General features: G+C 38.8%; 1 protein-coding gene across 1 annotated transcript in view; it reads left to right on the top strand.

Moving 5' to 3' along the window:
- Nucleotides 1-17,299, top strand: part of tg (thyroglobulin) — a 354,658-nt gene that overhangs the window by 16,620 nt on the left and 320,739 nt on the right. The window contains exons 6-11 of the mRNA XM_043687541.1: nucleotides 2,094-2,200; nucleotides 4,105-4,248; nucleotides 6,295-6,480; nucleotides 8,883-10,004; nucleotides 14,718-15,311; nucleotides 16,340-16,658. Coding sequence (XP_043543476.1) covers nucleotides 2,094-2,200; nucleotides 4,105-4,248; nucleotides 6,295-6,480; nucleotides 8,883-10,004; nucleotides 14,718-15,311; nucleotides 16,340-16,658 — 2,472 coding nt within the window. The remainder of the gene's footprint in view (nucleotides 1-2,093; nucleotides 2,201-4,104; nucleotides 4,249-6,294; nucleotides 6,481-8,882; nucleotides 10,005-14,717; nucleotides 15,312-16,339; nucleotides 16,659-17,299) is intronic.

Below are 17,299 nucleotides of genomic sequence, written 5' to 3'. Positions count from 1 at the left end.
CCAGCACCGATCCACAGGTCACATTCTGTAGTTTTGAAAAGGTTTTGATCATTAACCTTGTAGCTACTTGTGTGGCTCAGTATCAGATTTATTTGACAAAACTACTGTGATGCAATGTTAAACATTACATGAGTAAACGTGGTTGTTTAGTCCTCCCTAAACCAGTGATCTCCAGCACTGCCCTAACTGAGATTAGTACTGGCATTTTGAATCAAGAACAGCACTATGTGGTAGGTTTACTCGTTGAGTCATGGGCAAGTTGGAAACGTTATTTCTGAAACAATGTGTTGAACCATGTGATGGGTTAACATGTCTTCTCATCTTTCAAAAGGGAATTTCACAGGACAGTAGGTCATTTGACATTGTAAGAATTGAATTCCTCACCAGTTGGGATGGAGAACAATTATGGATCATCATTGTCCCCTTAACAACTTGATGTCCTTAGCGACTTGACCAGGACAATCTTACCTTTTCTTTATTTTACTGCAGGGTCATCTTTTGCCCACAGAGATTGTGTGTTCATACAGTGGGTGAACAATGACAGGAGTATCATTATGCTTTGGATTTGATGTGCCTGTGATCTTTCCTTACTTCTAATCATGTTTGCTTGTGGATGTAAGCCTGGGCTAAGTGGTAGCACCATTACCTAATCACATAATCTAAACTAGCACAGAGCAGAGAGAGAGTTTGTGCAATGTCTGACCTCTCTGAAATATTTGAAGAGATGTAAGAGAAGCCTTTCAGTGTCAGGGCAGCATTTGTCCCTCAATCAAAGCCTGTAACATAATCTAACCAAGTCAGAAGTTACACAACACCAGGTGGCATTTGAGTCCCAACTTTATCCACCCCGTTCCAACACCGGCACCTTCACATTGTGATCTAACTATTATTGCTTTGTGGATTGTGGGATCTTGCTGTGCATCAATCTGCTGCTGCAATTTCTACATTGCAGTGGAGGCTACACTTTCAGTGCTGGAAAGCCTGAAAATGATTTGAAGGAAAACAACAGATGTCTCTGAAGTGCTGCTCACCAGCTTGAAGTGTCTCAAAGCCAGTGAACTACTTTTGAAGTATGTGCACTGTTGAAACGTGAAGCAATTTGTACACAGTCATGGACAGTATGATTTAAATCAATATTTTTAGTCAACCTGTTCAGAGATGTTATGCACACCTCGCAGCAGCTGCGACCTGGGCCTCCGAGCTCAGAGGTAGGGATGCTACCACTGTACCAGGAGAATCAATAAACAGATGTGATGCAGTGATGGTAATTGAGGATGAATGTTTGGCGAGGCCAATAGGAAGAACACCCTTGCATTGCAAATCTGCAGATTCACACCTGTCGGCTCACGTGTCCGTTTGTTTTCATGGATGTAGGTTTGCTCGTTGAGCATCATTTCCAGATGTTTTGTCACTATACTAGGCAACATCTTCAGTGGGTCTCCAGGTGAAGACCCACTGTGCTAGCTCTTGTTTTGGGCTAAAGGTCCTATCCCACATATATGAGTAGATTGTGAGCACAGACATGATTTAGCTTTGCCGAGTGCTGGAAAGCCTGAAAATGATCCTGCTTTCTAATTATACATTTGGGTTTCTTTGGCTCGGTGATGTCATTTCCTGTGGTGACGTCATTTCCAGTTCTTTTTCTCAGGGGGTGGTAGATGGGGTCTAACTCGAGGGGTGTTATAGTTAGAGTTCTGGTTGGAATGCCATGCTTCTAGACTTGTGTGTATCCCTGTTTGGCTTGTCCTAGGACATCCAGAACCTCAACTTGAGCTACAAATCTTCTCAAAACTCGTGAAGATTTGTTTTTGTATTAATTGACTGTCAATACCATAACATTTCCTCCAGTCATCTTGAATACATTTGGGAGGAGAGAATGGAAGTGAGGATGCAATTGGTTAGATTTAGAATTGCAGAGGAGATTCAAATTATGACCATCTTTGTTTTTTTGGAGAGTACTCTAAGTATGATGTACCAGAACAAAGAAATATCTAAATATAAAATATAGATACAAAGTATGAATTTCTGACTTGTATGTTCATTCTCAGTGTAATTGGAATTTGACAGCTTATTTTATGCTCCTACCCTTGCAGATTTCCGGCTGCATTCCACACATTCAGTGCCTTCAGGAGAAGTTTTGCCAATGTTTCTGCTTACTGTTATTGTGCTGACAGTTTGGGACGGGAACTTCAGGCCACGGGTGAGTGATCATGTCAGGCTGTTAAAACACGAGTCTTATTTTCCCTAAGTCTCATCCCCCTTCTTCCCCACTGGTGCCCAGCTCCACAAGCATGGCCGCTGTCAAGAATAACATGGCCCTTCTTCATGTAGAAGCTGAGTCAGTGTTCAACCGCTGTGGTGAGCCAGCATGTTTTAGTCAACTTTCACACGCCCACACTTTGCACACTGGCTCACAGAAACAGTAGTCAACACTGGGTGTTTCCACCCCTCCCTCCATTACCACTGCCGTCTCTTCCTGTCCCAAGGCTAACCGTTTTGACCGAGTGTTGCTCTGACTGTACACAACCCAAGGATTGTCTTTTTAACCAAACTGCCACTCAGCAGAACGGGGAGGATGTCACTTTATTCCATGTAGTGCCATGCTTGGGGGGATAGCTGTATTCCCAAAGCTAGTCCACGGGATGTTCAACCTTTGCATCGTATAAAACATATGCTTGTGGATCTGTCTGAATTTCCCTTCTCATTAATACAGAATCTAGCCAAAGACAACATTTCAACCCTATGTTTTTGTCAGTGGAGCAATTGAATTAACACCCTGTTCCAGTAGCAATCCTGTCATAACTGCCTCTTTTAACGGCAAGGTACATATGTAAACAACCACCTCCTACCCGTGTCCTTGGCAACTTCTTTGGTTAGAACTTCTACTGCTTTCTCAGGCTTCCACATTAATCTTGATTTGGGCCAATTGCAATTGTGATAAAAACATGTTGGGAGTAGAGTTTAAATTGAAGTACAGGTCTGTGAGGCTGTGTGTGATGTGCAGAGGGTATCCGTTGGCATAGTTGTGAGATAGGCACTGAATGTGTGGAATGCAGCCGGAAATGTGCAAGGGAAGGAGCATAAAATAAGCTCTCAAATTCCAATTACGCTGAGAATGAAAATGAGGGAGATGGACATTGGGGTGAGAGCTGGAGGAATATTTTTTATTTCTCACCTTTCAGAGAAGTTAAGTATCCTTTTAGATCTGGTCTCAGGACATGTTTGGCAGATGTAATGTTTGGGTAAGGTAAGGCAACCTTTGGGATTGTCGAAAGGCATGATTTTGCTGAAAAATAGTGTATAAACTAGTTGGGACTTGCAACGTTGTCAACTATCCAAAAGAAAAATGAAGCTGAAAATAAAAACACTGCTCAGTATTTGTGAGTAGCTGGTTCCGTAAAATGATTGTGGGATTTGAGTTGCATGAGTGATTTCCTAAACAATCGTTTTCACCATGACCAGGAGCCTATTACTGGATAGGCTCATATCAATTGGATGATATTATTTTGAAGAAGTACCCAATGTTCTGATCAATATTTATTCCTCAATCAACCTCAGGTTAGTATTGCATCAGCTATGAAGTGCTTGGAGGTATCAGGTAGCTCGATAAATGCTAATTGTTCTCTCTTTTCCTTTCTCCTATCTAAAGGAGAAAAATATATTGAGAGGCTCAGATTAGATAGATAGAATGGAAGGAGATTGTACCTGGTATAAACACTAGCACAGGCTGGTTAAGTGAAGTGTTGCAGGATTTATTTTTCATGGAATGCTATCCAATTTATCTGTGCAGAATAGAGACTCTTGGTCTAAAAGGCCTCTTCTCGTTGATCAACCCCACGGCAAGCACTTTAATTTCTCCAGAACACCTGTAAAGAGCAAAAGTGAAATTCTGCAGATGCTGTAAGTCTGAAATAGAAACAGAAGGAGACAATCAGCTGCTCTGGCAGCATCTACGGTGATAGAAAGAGAGTTAACATTTCGAATCCAGTGACTCTTCTGATGGCTTTTATTTCCAGAACCCTTACTGCTCAGGGAGAGTGAGTATTTTGCTATCCAGATCCTAATCCTGCCTGCTCTTATTAGTTTTACTGTTTTCTTTGTCAGGTCTGGAGTTGTTATTGGATGAAATCTATGATACCATCTTCAATGCTTCGCAGAATGGGCACACGTTCACAGACACTGGCAATTATCGCATTCTGCAGAGGAGATTCCTCGCCGTGCGACTGCTGATCACCGGCAGATTTAGATGTAAGTGCTCGCAGAGAAGATTCATCCTGACGTTGACTAACGGTATATCACCAGGTTAACCATCAGCTTCCACCTCTGAACCCTTGTTTTAACCAGTGACATCTTCTGTACCCTGGCTATACGAACTTTATGTCAAAATAGATTTGGTTAAATGCTGTCCATTCTTTTGTGGGTGTTGAGTTACACCAAAACGTTTGTAATTCAGCATAAAATTTGAACTGCAGTTATGATTGCTTCCTTTCCAATCCCAGTGTCTGCAGGGAATGTATAATCCTGCAATTTTAAGGCATATTTGAGGTTTGATGACACCTCAGGGCTCTTCTTGTTCCAATGAGTCTTGTTCTTTTCTCCCCCTGTTGGACAGAGCTATTAACAGAGTGTGTTCTCTTACTGTACAGAACCACATTTATATTTTATCTTGAACATCTACAATTCTTCCACTGGAGACAATACCTCCGTGCTGTTTTGTAAAGCATTTCAAAATGCTGAAAAATTGATGATGCAGGAATGGGAAGCCATGTCCAAGTGGTGATGAAAGGGACTTGGAGATTGGGAAGGAAGGACTGGGACCGAGAGGCAGGGGGTGGGGGAGGGGAGATAGGTACGAGGGATGGAGGGGACGGGAATCTGATATTGTTTTAAACATTTATAGAGTCATAGATTCATATAGTACAGTCCAAACAGTCCATGCCGACCACAATCCTCAACTAAACTAGTCCCACCTGCATACTCCTTGCCCATATCCGTCGAAACATTTCTTATTCATGTACATATTCAAATGTCTTTTTAACATTGTCACTGTACCTGCATCCACCACTTCCTCTGAAAGTTCATTCCACACACAAAACACTCTCTGTGCAAAAAAGTTGCCCCCCATGTCCTTTTTAAAATCTTTCACCTCTCTTATAAGTATGCCCCCTAGTTTTGAAATTCCCCCACCCTAAGGAAAAGACACCTGCCATTCATCCTGTCTATGCAGCTCATTACTTTATAAACCTTTATAATATCACCCCTCAATCTCCCAAGATACAGTGGAAGGATTTGTTCGACACTGTTTGCCTGTCAGTCTCTGGACTATGAACACAGAAATGTCTGCATAACTGTTTTTTGGATTGATTAGGGGCAAATCCCACACACAAATGGTAAAGACCGAGCCATCCCCAAAGTATATGGTAGAAAGTGAGGATTGCAGATTCTGGAGATCAGCGTCTGGAGTGTGGTGCTGGAAAAGCACAGCAGGTCATGTTGCATCTGATGAGCAGGACAGTCGACGTTTCGGGCATAAGTCCTGATGAAGGGCTTATGCCCGAAACATCGATTCTCCTGCTCTTTGGATGTTGCCTGACCTGCTGTGCTTTTCCAGCACCATACTCTCGACTCTGTCCCCAGTGTTGGACCTTGTATGGGCTCCAATTCCATGGCCCACATGGAATGGCTGCCAAAGTGTAACAGACTATTGGATTGAACCTGATATTCTTTTCAACAGCAATTGGAATGAGTGCTCCTCACTGCTGCTCCCAGCTCCTAATTCAAGTGGAGGGGGAGCCTTCCTGTTGGCACCACATTGTACTGTGTGAGCTCAGCATGTGGCAAGTGAGAATATGACAACAATGTAGGAACCTAAGTTAAAAACCATTATACTTAATGTTCACCTGGACAAATGCCACTGACAATGAAAAGCATCAAACTAAGGGGCAGCTTATACCTGGCCTAGTATGTATCCAACCTCCTTGCTAATAATTTGGAATAATATTGTTTTTGGCTCAAATTTCCTTATTCTGTAACCTTGCAAAAGCAGTGTCATGTCTGGGTACGTGGTAAAACCATTAGCTGATATAAACTCAAGGTTATGCTTTGTTCATTCCTGAACATCCTGTGAATTCTGCACAGGCAAGTGAAAGTTCTTCAAATGGGAAGTGCAGAACACGGGTTCAACTACAAGAGTATCCTGACACAAAAACAAAGCATCAAAAGCATCAAGGGAAAGAAGAGGAAATACACATCAAAACATAACATTTTGCTAGTGAGCTTTACCTTTCGTTACAGGCCCGACAAAATGTGAAATTGAGAGGTTCACAGCTTCCTCGTTTGGTAATGTCTTCACCCCCTCATGTGATAACAGTGGAAACTATCTCCCAGTCCAGTGTCAGAAGGGGAGTCTGTGTTGGTGTGTAGATTCCAATGGACAAGAGATCTTTGGAACAAGGCAACAGGGGAGTGTGCCTGACTGCAGTGAGTATTTATTGGTTCTTTCACCTATCACTAGCCAATTTATAATGCAATGCTCACACAATTTCCATAATTCCAGTGGCTCATGGTGTTTCCTTTGTTTCCCAGGTTTTCTTTTTTATTTCCTTTTCAAACATATATCCAGTTTCCATTGAAATCTGTTTGTACTACATGTTCAGAAAATGGATTCTGGTTCATAACAATTTTCTGCATAAAAGAATTTAACTCATCTCCTCCACCTTCTTCTACTACCCAATGGCCATTGGTTCTTTTGCCAAGTATATCTAGGCTAATTGCAAGTTGGAAACAAGTTCTCTTTATTTACCCTGTAAAAGGTCTCATAATTTGGAATGCATTTGCCCAGAAGATATAATTCCATTTCGTGTGACTCTCAACTATTGATACATTCTGGCCCAGTTGGCCCAGTAGCAATAAATGTTTGTGCCACCACAATTATATTAACATTGCTTTGCTACCAGATACTAAACTGTGATAAACTCTTGCTACAAAACTATCCTCATTCTGTGCCTTCTCAGGTCATATTCTTAACTTAAAAGTACATCTGAAGTTTCTGATAAACCAAAAACAGAACACAACTTTAGATTAAACACTGATGTTTGAACTGGACAGCTTAAGTTCAAAAATAATGAAAGTCATGTTTCTGACCTTTAAAGTTAGATTTATTTCCCAAATTTTGTTCAAATTTTGTGAGATCTTGTGTAAGGCATTGAACGTTGGAAACGCATGGGCAGTGACCTTTGGTTTTCTGCTATGGGCTGGGTGCAAGTGAGGCCCTTTTGAGATTCTGGGACTTGGTAAAATTAGCTTCACATTGTGATCAACTTGTGATATGGATTTCTGAGCAAGCTAGTAAACGCGAAGGATTGTGTAATTGCCTAACTTTTGTTGAAGCAGATTCTGAAGGGTACAAGAGGATCTTTTGGGGTGAATGCGATAGGTTGGGCCACATCATGTTTTATTTATTTCTGTCTTGAGATCTTGTAAAAAAAAAAGGAGATTGTTACATTTCTGCTCAACTGTTTGCAACATATCCCCAAAAAATGTTTTTCATGATGTGAGCATATATATGAACACAATGAACCATTTCACAGTACTTAAAAACCATTGAATGATTTGATTTTGACTCTTTGAGCAGCAACAGCCCAATTTTGCACAATGTGAATGTGGAGAAAATAATTTTTATTAGTGAGGGAAATAAGAAGAGTAGAACATAATCTTAGAGTTATGATTGATTTTACATAAATTGGAGAGTAACTGGAGGAAAATAAAGTCCTTTAGAGCTATCAATGAGAAATTATAATGGGGAATGAGGAAATTATGCAAATTGAATACAAGAAATAGGGTAACCAAAAGTCAAATGGGAATGAGAAACTTAATGTATTTAATATTAGCAGTGAAAGAAAAATTTAAAGATCTAAAAGCCACCAAATTCTCAGGACCTGGTGGCTTATATTCTAGAGTTCAAAATATGTAGAAATAGTGATAGTTATACTTTTCTGAACTTGTTCTAGAACAGTCCAGTGAATTGGTACTTAGCAAATATAAGTCCACAGTACAAGAAAGAAAGAGAGTAAATAAGAATCATACGCCAATTAGCCTCAGTATCTACTATCGTGGAAGTCTTAACAATTAGAAAATCATGGTGTGATCAGCTAGAGTCAACATAATTTTATAAAAGGAAACCATTATTTGTCAAATTTATCAAGTATATTTGAGGATGTTACCAGTAGGGTAACTAAGGAATGCTTGGACTTTCAAAAGAAAAGCTAAGATACCACACAAAAGGTTAATATGAAAGATAGGGATAATTGGAGTGGGTGTAATATATTATTATGGAAAGACTGAGAGCATGTTTAATTGGCTGGGAATCTAGCACATGGGGACACAGTCTGAGGATTGTTAACAATTTAAGATTGAGATTAGGAGAAATTTCTTCTCTCAATTTTTTTTAATCTTTTGGAAATGTAAGAGAATTGTGGATACCCCATTATTGAACACATTTAAATTGAGTTGAAGGTAAAATGCAACCATCTAATGCTACGCGGTAGAGTAGGCTTGTGGGATGACAAAGTTGACTTCAGCTTCTATTTCCTTCTTTCTTGTATGTTAATTAGAGCTAAACTGTTTGGTAGCAAAGTCATTTCTTCACACAAACAGAAATCTAATCCCCAAAAAGTTGTGGACAGCAGGTCAAATAGGGCTTTTAAGCTTCAGATAGCTAGACATCTGTTTTGTCAGTCTAAATGGAAATATGGAGCAAAAGTGGGTGAGTGGAGATTAAGCACAGATCAACCCTGGTCTAGTTAAATGTGGAGCAAGACTAAGGGTCTGAATGGTCTGCTTCTATTTCTATACTTCCTGTGATCTAACTCTTTAAATTCCAGGCAATGACAAGAGTGGCTGTAAATCTGAGAGAAAACGCATGCTGTCGCGACTTTTCTATGGACCTGTTGGCCACTTCAGTCAAAACAATATCTTTGCTACGCCTACATCTCTGAGTCCGACACTGGAAAGAATTGGTATGTCTCTACGCCACTGCAGCCCAGACCTGAAACAACTGTTCATAAAATCTGGATTGTTGCTTTCTATCTCCCAGTTTGTAGACCAGGACATTGGTCAGGCTGACCTAGAAGTAATTCTGACTGAGATTGTACAGGGGACATTTCTAACCAAGGATTTAGCACTCACTGCCCTTCAGTTTTCTGCATCCTCAAAATTCTTTGTCAAAAATTTGTTTGGAGGCAAATTTCTGAAGAACCTGAGTCTATTCAATTTCACTGGCAGCCTCGGGAGTAGGGGGACATTTAATTTCAGTCAGTTCTTCCAGCAAATTGGCTTAAGAGGAATGTATAGTGGGGAAAACTTTGTGGAACTTGCCAAATTGTTCTCTCCGATTGAAGACTCCTATTTCTCCAAAGGAACCTCAGAATTCTCCAAGGACACCTTCAACTTGAATCAGACAATTGAGGACAACTTTGGGCGGCCAGTAAATTTACAAGAGAACCAGAATATGGTGAAGCTTATAAGTACTCTGTTTGAGGATCAGAATGTGCTTACAACATTGCGTGAAATCATTACCTTCTTTGGTGGACAGGATGATAACTTAGCTGAAACAATCCAACTGGTGTTAAGGAGTGCGAAGGTTGGTATCTGTGAACGCCCGACTTCAAATCTCTTTGTTCCGAAGTGCACTGGAGATGGACGGTATGAAGAGATCCAGTGTCTAGGCACAGATTGCTGGTGTGCAGACAGTCAAGGGTTGGAGATTCCAAACTCAAGAGTCCGGGGTCAAAGGCCACAATGTCCTACCAAGTGTGAGCAAGAACATAAGCGATTAATAGATTTGAGAGGACACCAATCAGCGGGATCTGATGTGTTTATCCCTACATGCAGAAGTGATGGTAATTTTCAGTCCATGCAATGTGATGGGATGAACTGCGTTTGTGTAAATCTCCAGGGTAGGAAGACACCTGAACTAAGGAAGATAACTGGAGGAAGCGTGTTGTGTAAGTTTTGACTTTTACTGCAATTTATATATTAAACATTTTTGCATCAGATTACATAGGCTATGCAGTACTGGAAAAGGCCATTTGTTTGATCTAGCTCATGCTGGCATGTATGCTTGGCTCAAACCTTCTCCCATTTTTTGAGCTTGAATCAATTAGCATAACCTTTTATTTCCTTCTCCCTCATATGCTTGTCTAGCCTTAATATATTTAAATGTATTGATGATATTTACTTTACCACTCTCTGTAGCAAGCAATTCCACACTCTCAGCACCTTTTGGGTAAGAATGTTTTTTCTGAATTCTCTGTTTGATTTCTTGGTAACTATCTTATACTGATGCTCTCTCATTTTCCTTAAAATTTGAATTTTGAGACCTTTTCTCTATTGTGCCACTTTTTAGCCTAGATTTTTGGCTCAGTGAGGCAGGGTGAATCAACTTAAAATCCTAATGGTATCCTTGAGGGATAAGTTTTGAATGTGAGGCCGCAGCTGCTTACTGGCTGTCTTGAACAATGAGCAGTCCCAAACATTGCATCCTTTTCAAATTTTTACTGCCCTGATGCTTCTTTCCAATCAGTTCTGTCACTGGGCACTCAAGATGTAGAGAGAACATTTTCTGCAGTTAAAAGAACCCCTGGTGTTCCCTGGAATACAAGCACCATGTCTGACTTCATTATTTCCAAGTTTGATAATTGCAGTTTTTTTTTCATCTCACAATATATTAAACTCTTCGTATGGGTGTAGGTTAAAATAGGAATTGATGCTATTTTTACCTTTAAATGAATTGACTAGTTTCAGTATTTATTGATAAAATGTTAATTTATAGTTCAGACAGTTTTGTTTTGTTATTCTAAGTTTATTTCATTAAAACTTGGCTGATCTGTGGTCAGGTGATTATTGTGCCCATTTTAAGTCAGTGTTTGGTCACATTTTAAATACGATTTCAGTCCATGGAAGGCCCTGGTATTAAATTGGCAATAGAATTCAAAAGTCACTCATGACACTGGATTTTTCAAATGAAAAGAGACTTTGAGCCTATTCAATATCTGCTGAGAGCTATATCCCTGCATGTCTGGTATCATCATTGCAATTTTATATGCACCCTCCCCAATGCTTCTACATGTTTTTATAATATGGCAACCAGGATTGTACATAATACTCCAGGTCTAACTGAGAGTCGATACAAGTTTGACAAAATTTCTTTGATTTTCAGTTGTATCCCCTGACAAATAATCACCAGTTCTTAGTTTCTCTGAATGAACTTGAAACCTGTGTCATTACTTCTAGTGATTTATTTCCAGGTAATTTAGATATACAATTTGGATTGTTATTTTCCCAGTAAATACAACCTTCTTAAATTTCTTGCCAACATTTAAGTTTAACTCATGTTGAAATTCATTTGATAAATATATGCCATTCAGCAAGTATACTCTTAACTACCTGTAATTTGCTACATTAATTCTCAGTATTGCATATTTCCCATCTATCCTCAATTTAGTGCCATATGCAAATTAATTGTGTTTTTATTTAAACGTCTAAATCCTTAATTTAAATTGAGTCACATAATCAACTGTAACATGAGAGAAATAACAACTACTACATTTTATATGTTCAAGTGTAACAAAGTTGTTTTCCAAAAATAGTTAGAATGAGGGATATCATTTGCCTGATTCTTTCCCTGTTGGATTTCAAATTTCCTCACCTCTCTTTCCCCTGATATGCATCTAGAACCATTTGGAGTCAAAGGATCCCATTCAGTTATACTGGTTATTACAAAGGGTTATTCACTCCAGTACAGTAGTACTTCTGCCAATGGTTGGAGAAGAAAAATATTTGCACTTAAAAGCGGAGACTTGAAGGTAGTTCAGTTGAGCCTGCACAGACATTTGTGGATCACAGAAAACCATGTACCCTAATCATTGGAAGAAAGATAACTGCAAAATTATAAATTCAAGAAATGATTACTGTGATTCATTGCTTCCATGAAGAATTGCAACTGTAGTTAGTGGAGATTGGAGATAGAAGTACATCATTCTGACCACAATGCTGATTCATGCTTACTTCAAGCATAGTCATTCACCACACACTTAATCTTCAACTTTCACAGACTATGAAATAGATTTCTGTCAGTCTGGTGGTTAGTATTGGTGGACGATGTTGATGATTATTTCTTCAATGAATGTTGACAATTTCAAAGCACTGCAGCACAGGCTGTGGATTCTCACATAATTGTAAATTCCAATTTTTGCAAGTCATATTTTGCCACATAGGACTGAGAGTGTCAAATTTACCTCAAATTGACTGATTAACATTGTGTCCTTTCTAATGAAGTGATGCTTGATTCACAGCGTAATCCTGCTAACATTCTAGTAGCTAATCAAGAAACATAGAAAATAGGAAGAGTGCTAGGCCATTTGGCTCTTTGAGGCTGTTCCATCATTCAATATGATCATGGCTGATCATCCAGCTCAACACCCTGTTCCTGTTTTTGTTTAACCCCATACCCTATGATTCTTTTAGACCAAAAACAATAGCTAACTCCTTGTTGAAAACAATCAATGTCTTGACCCTCAACTGCTTTTGTAGCGGAGAAGATACGCAATGGGGTGCCTGTTGTTAAGTATTCAGTAAATTTAAGCTGAAGTAATTTTATTGAAGCAGCCTCCCTAAGTGGCTTGCTATACATCCCCCATCCCTCTCAATCTAATTAAGGATGGCAGGTAGACCAGGATTACAGAAGGTCCAGTTGGAGGTCCTGCAGCAATCTTCAGACACCAGAAGAGGTGAGTGAGGCTGCGCAAGTGAGAGATGCAGAGTATGCTTCAAAATGAAGGTGCCCCTGAAGACTTCCCTCTTTAACATTTAAAAAATGACAATGCATTATAAGGGGCCCTCAGGGCTGTGGGTTGATCCCTTCAAAGACTGCTTGTGGAACATCATAAATCCTGTTAAGCATTGAAAACTTCTGATGCTGATGATTAATTCAGCTACTTATAGCCTAGGTCACAAGAAGCAGCTAACTGCACAGTGCAGACACAGTCAGGCTTATTACAATGGGGCAGCTGGGGCAAGGAGGGTTTTCTATGGAGCTGTAATTGGTTTGCTTTCCTTCCAGCATCCATGAAGCAGGCTCTTGTTATGACCCCTGCTGGTGTTATTACTGAACAAGTTAGAGCTGTTTTTCTTTTGTTTTTTTTGTGGTGGTCTATCACTGCAGATCCACATACAATATTACAGATTTAGTTTTAAGAATAAAACAGAACTTACTTCACAAAAGAAGTGAAAACAAAAAAGGAAGGAACTTAGACTTTTTACAATCCAAGTTTACAGTTTTTGAAGCAATGTTAGAATATAATCACATTAATCCCAAAATAGCCCTGTACAGTACTCAAATGCACTTGTTCACTAGGTCTAATTTAACTGTACCTAATGCTTCACTAGGTCTAATTTAACTGTGACTTCAACTCCCAGTCGAGAAAATATTTCATACTCCTAAGTTTAAACATTCTCTGCTTCAAATAACCTATTTATGTTTTTATACAAACATTCCTGGTCTGGAACTAAACTGTTTTACCAGCTTCTCCCATTGTCAGGAGCATTGATTCATCCACTTCTGCAGAACTGCACCAAACTGAAACTAAACAAAAGACTCTATTGCCCAGTTACCAGAATCTTTGTAATAGATTCTAGTATTTTACTGGTATTCCCTACAATTAGTGGCAAACTAACAGGTCTGTAGTCTCCATTATCTTCCTCCTTCCTTTATTAAATAGTAAGATTACATTTGAAATCCTCCAATCTGCAGGCAACATTCTAGACCATATCAATTTTTTTTTAAATTACAACTAGTATGTCCACAATTTTTATACTCATCCCTTTTATCAGTCTGAGATCAATGGACTCTAAAGGATTTGTCAACTCTGAATCTCATTAATTTCTCCAAATTTTAACTAATTTATTTCAGTTCCTCATTCTCACAAGTCACTTGGGTCTCTCATATTTCTGGGAGATTTCTTGTATCTTCCTTCATGAAGACAGATGCAATGTAATTATTTAGTTTCTCCAACATTAGTCTATTTCCTAATAATATTCTCCCATCTACTAGTAATGGACCTCTATTCATCTTTGCTAATCTTTTAATTTTTACTTATACATAGAAGCTTTTACAGGTCATTTTTTATGATTTTGTGTTCATATTCATATTGTAATTTTTTATTCTTTATCATTTTTTTGGCCTTCCTTTGTTTAATTCTAAAATGCTCCCAAGTCTCGAGTTTACTATTTTTTAGGCTACTTTATAAGCCTCCTCTTCTTATCTAATTCAATTTTTGTTAGGTTGACTTACTTTTCTTTGTATATTTTTGTGCCTTAAATCAATATGTTTTTGTTGTGAAACAGGTACTAATTCTTTCAGTACTAGGATTGCCTTCTGTTGTCATAACTTTTAATATATTTTCCCAATACAACACTGTCAGCTTACCCTTCATGCCTCCACAGTCTCTTTTGTTTAGATTGAAGAACCTGGTTTCAGATTTAACTACATATTTTTGAAAACAAAAATGCCAAAGTTGTCAATGAAACTCACAAACTAGTTTTAATCAAAAATTTGCTTTTCTAAGCAATACTCAGTTAAATAAAGCCTAAGCATTTTTAGGCTGGACATTGAGCAAAGATGAAAACTTTTATCTTTGATAATCCTTTTCTCTTTCCAGGTCCCAGTGCTTGCCAATTGTCTGCTGCAGAGAATTTTTTAAAGACAATTGAGATATTGCTGTCAGAACCAAACTTGCTCTCAGTGCCTTCGGTCTACGTAACTCAGTGCAAGGAAAATGGAGACTGGCGACAAGTCCAGTGTGATGGCCTTCCACAACAGGTCATTGAATTTTATCAACAGTGGATTTCTCAGAATAATGGAGGCCAGGAAATGTCATTCACTGCTATCTTAAATGAGGTCATTGATTACCGCAGATCATCTAATGTCTCCAAGAGTTTTGAGATGTTTGTGAAGGAACTCTACAGAAAGAGACATCACCATGTTTTTTCAGTTTTTTCTGCTTTCTCAACTTTTGATTCAATTTCTGCTGACGATGTTGCAGCAATTGTCGCCTCTAAACCTGGCACTAATATCTTGCTGAATCCTTACGTGTTTTGGCAGTTGTTGTTTGGTGCTGTGACACACTATCCTGGTTTATACACTGATTTCAGTGTGAAATTGAATAAGATGGAGCTGCGTAGATGCTGGTGTGTTGATGAGAAAGGACAAGAACTTCCAGGGACAAAGGCTGAAATGGGTCGATTTCCCCAATGTAAGCAATGCAGCAGTTAGAACATCTCTCAAGCGTGTTTAGTAATTGCCTTCCTCTCACATCTTTTTAAAAGCTTTCTCTCAACTTTCCCTTTCCTGTGAACTTTACTTGCTTTCTTCCTTCCCTTCTCTCAATGATTGTCTATGACTCTCCCAATGCCTATCCCTTACCTTTCTCTCAATTGTTTACTCCTTCCCACTTCCGTCATCCCTTTTATTTCATCTCTGTACCCGTTTCTCGTTATACTGTTTTCTTACTTTCTACTACTCTTCTACTAATTTAATAGTTACCACAGGAGCAAAACTGGTCATTGTCAGTAATTGGAGAAATATTCTTTGTGAATCAAAAGCCCATTTTCCACTGTGCCAGATTTAACAAAGTCAAATTTTCCATATAAACCTGAGATCTGCTGTCTTGGTATGCCTTGCTTGTCTGTCTTGTTCCATTCTATGCGTCCACTGTAACTCATCTATGTGACCATTCTGTGATACACATTATCCAAATGTGGCTTGATTGACACCATTTTTCCTTCTGCCCTCCACTTTGTTCTCAAGTCGAGATCTCTCTAGATTTTCAAACATACATTTAGCATCCACATTTCGAAGGTCTCTGATTAGTTAACAGGTCTTCTTTGTTATCCAAATTTCAGAGGTATGTAAGAAAATGGATAGAATGTAACATCTTATGAGTTTGTTCTTTGATACAAGCTAAACTTTTCTTGAACACAGATTCCTCATCTTCAGAAAATTACTTCTAACAATCTCTATCCTTCTTTTGACTTCAGCATTCCATCTAACATTTTCATTTTCCAAAATTAGATAAATATACTTACTTGTTCAAGTGTGACACAAACCACTTCTATGTCATTCTTGTTTGCTTAAATGAATTCCTTCTGCCTATCATAGTCTTAGTCTTTTTGGTCTTCATTTTTAATCCATGTTTGGTATACAGTTATTGAGTTGCATTTAAGGTTGTGTATAATCATTATGTTCTATTTACATAATGTGCATCTTTGTGTTTTGTTCTAGGCCCAGGATCCTGTGATCGTGCTGTTCAACAAATCTTTCATTTTATTGTTCAGGCAGAGGAAATAATGGTGGATTCCAAAAATTCCAATATTTCCTTTGGCCAGGCTTTCTTATCTGCCAGTGGTATACAACTGACTGAGAATGAACTTCAGTCTTTTGGGAAGTTCCAATCAGCTCCTTCCTTTTCTGAAGCTTTGTTGAGTGGAGCTGACTATGCTGTTCGATTGGCTGCCCAATCCAGTGAGCAACTTGGTTTAATGTCTAAATGTGCACATTATTGTGCTGACCTTGAATTAAACTGTCTTGCAATTCTGATTCTGTGAGTTCATCTATGTTATCCTCAAAATTTAATATGATAACTCTGTAACACTGTCCTATTGCACTCATGGTATCCCTACCCTCACTGATCTACATGAATTCTTAGTCCACAAATGTTTCTCATTAAAATTTCTCATCCCAATATTTAAACTTTGAAATCACTCCTTCTTATCTCTGTGGCCTCTTCCAGCTGAATATAAAGCTAGTTCATTTGAGAGAGAGATCAGGAAGCTCCTATTCACCCCATGAAAAGTGGAAATTCATGATTTTTTTTCTCTGCGAGTATCATGTATACCTGGACAATTGGCATTTTCCATGTGGAAAGTAATAGTTGTTTTTAATTAGAAAAGACCATTAAGAATTATGGGGTGAATAGTAAATAAGTTTTAAACTGATTAATTGACTCTGTTTGGGTTGCTCAATGATCTTCCGTTACAACCTACAGCCTTAATTACCTGCTTCCTAGATCTAGTATTCCTTCACGCACACATACCTTATTTTTCTTTCAGTTGACTAGGCCTCCGGAATCTTCTCCCTATAGCCCTCCATCTCTCCCTGCATACTCCCTCTTCAAACCTTCCTTTGGTGACTCCTCCCTATACTGCCTTTTCTAACTTGGCATGGGGTTTCATTAGCGCAGTC

Source organism: Chiloscyllium plagiosum, chromosome 4, assembly GCF_004010195.1.
Source record: "Chiloscyllium plagiosum isolate BGI_BamShark_2017 chromosome 4, ASM401019v2, whole genome shotgun sequence".
NCBI classification, from domain to species: Eukaryota; Metazoa; Chordata; class Chondrichthyes; order Orectolobiformes; family Hemiscylliidae; genus Chiloscyllium; species Chiloscyllium plagiosum.
This window is presented reverse-complemented; position numbering and strand designations above follow the sequence as displayed.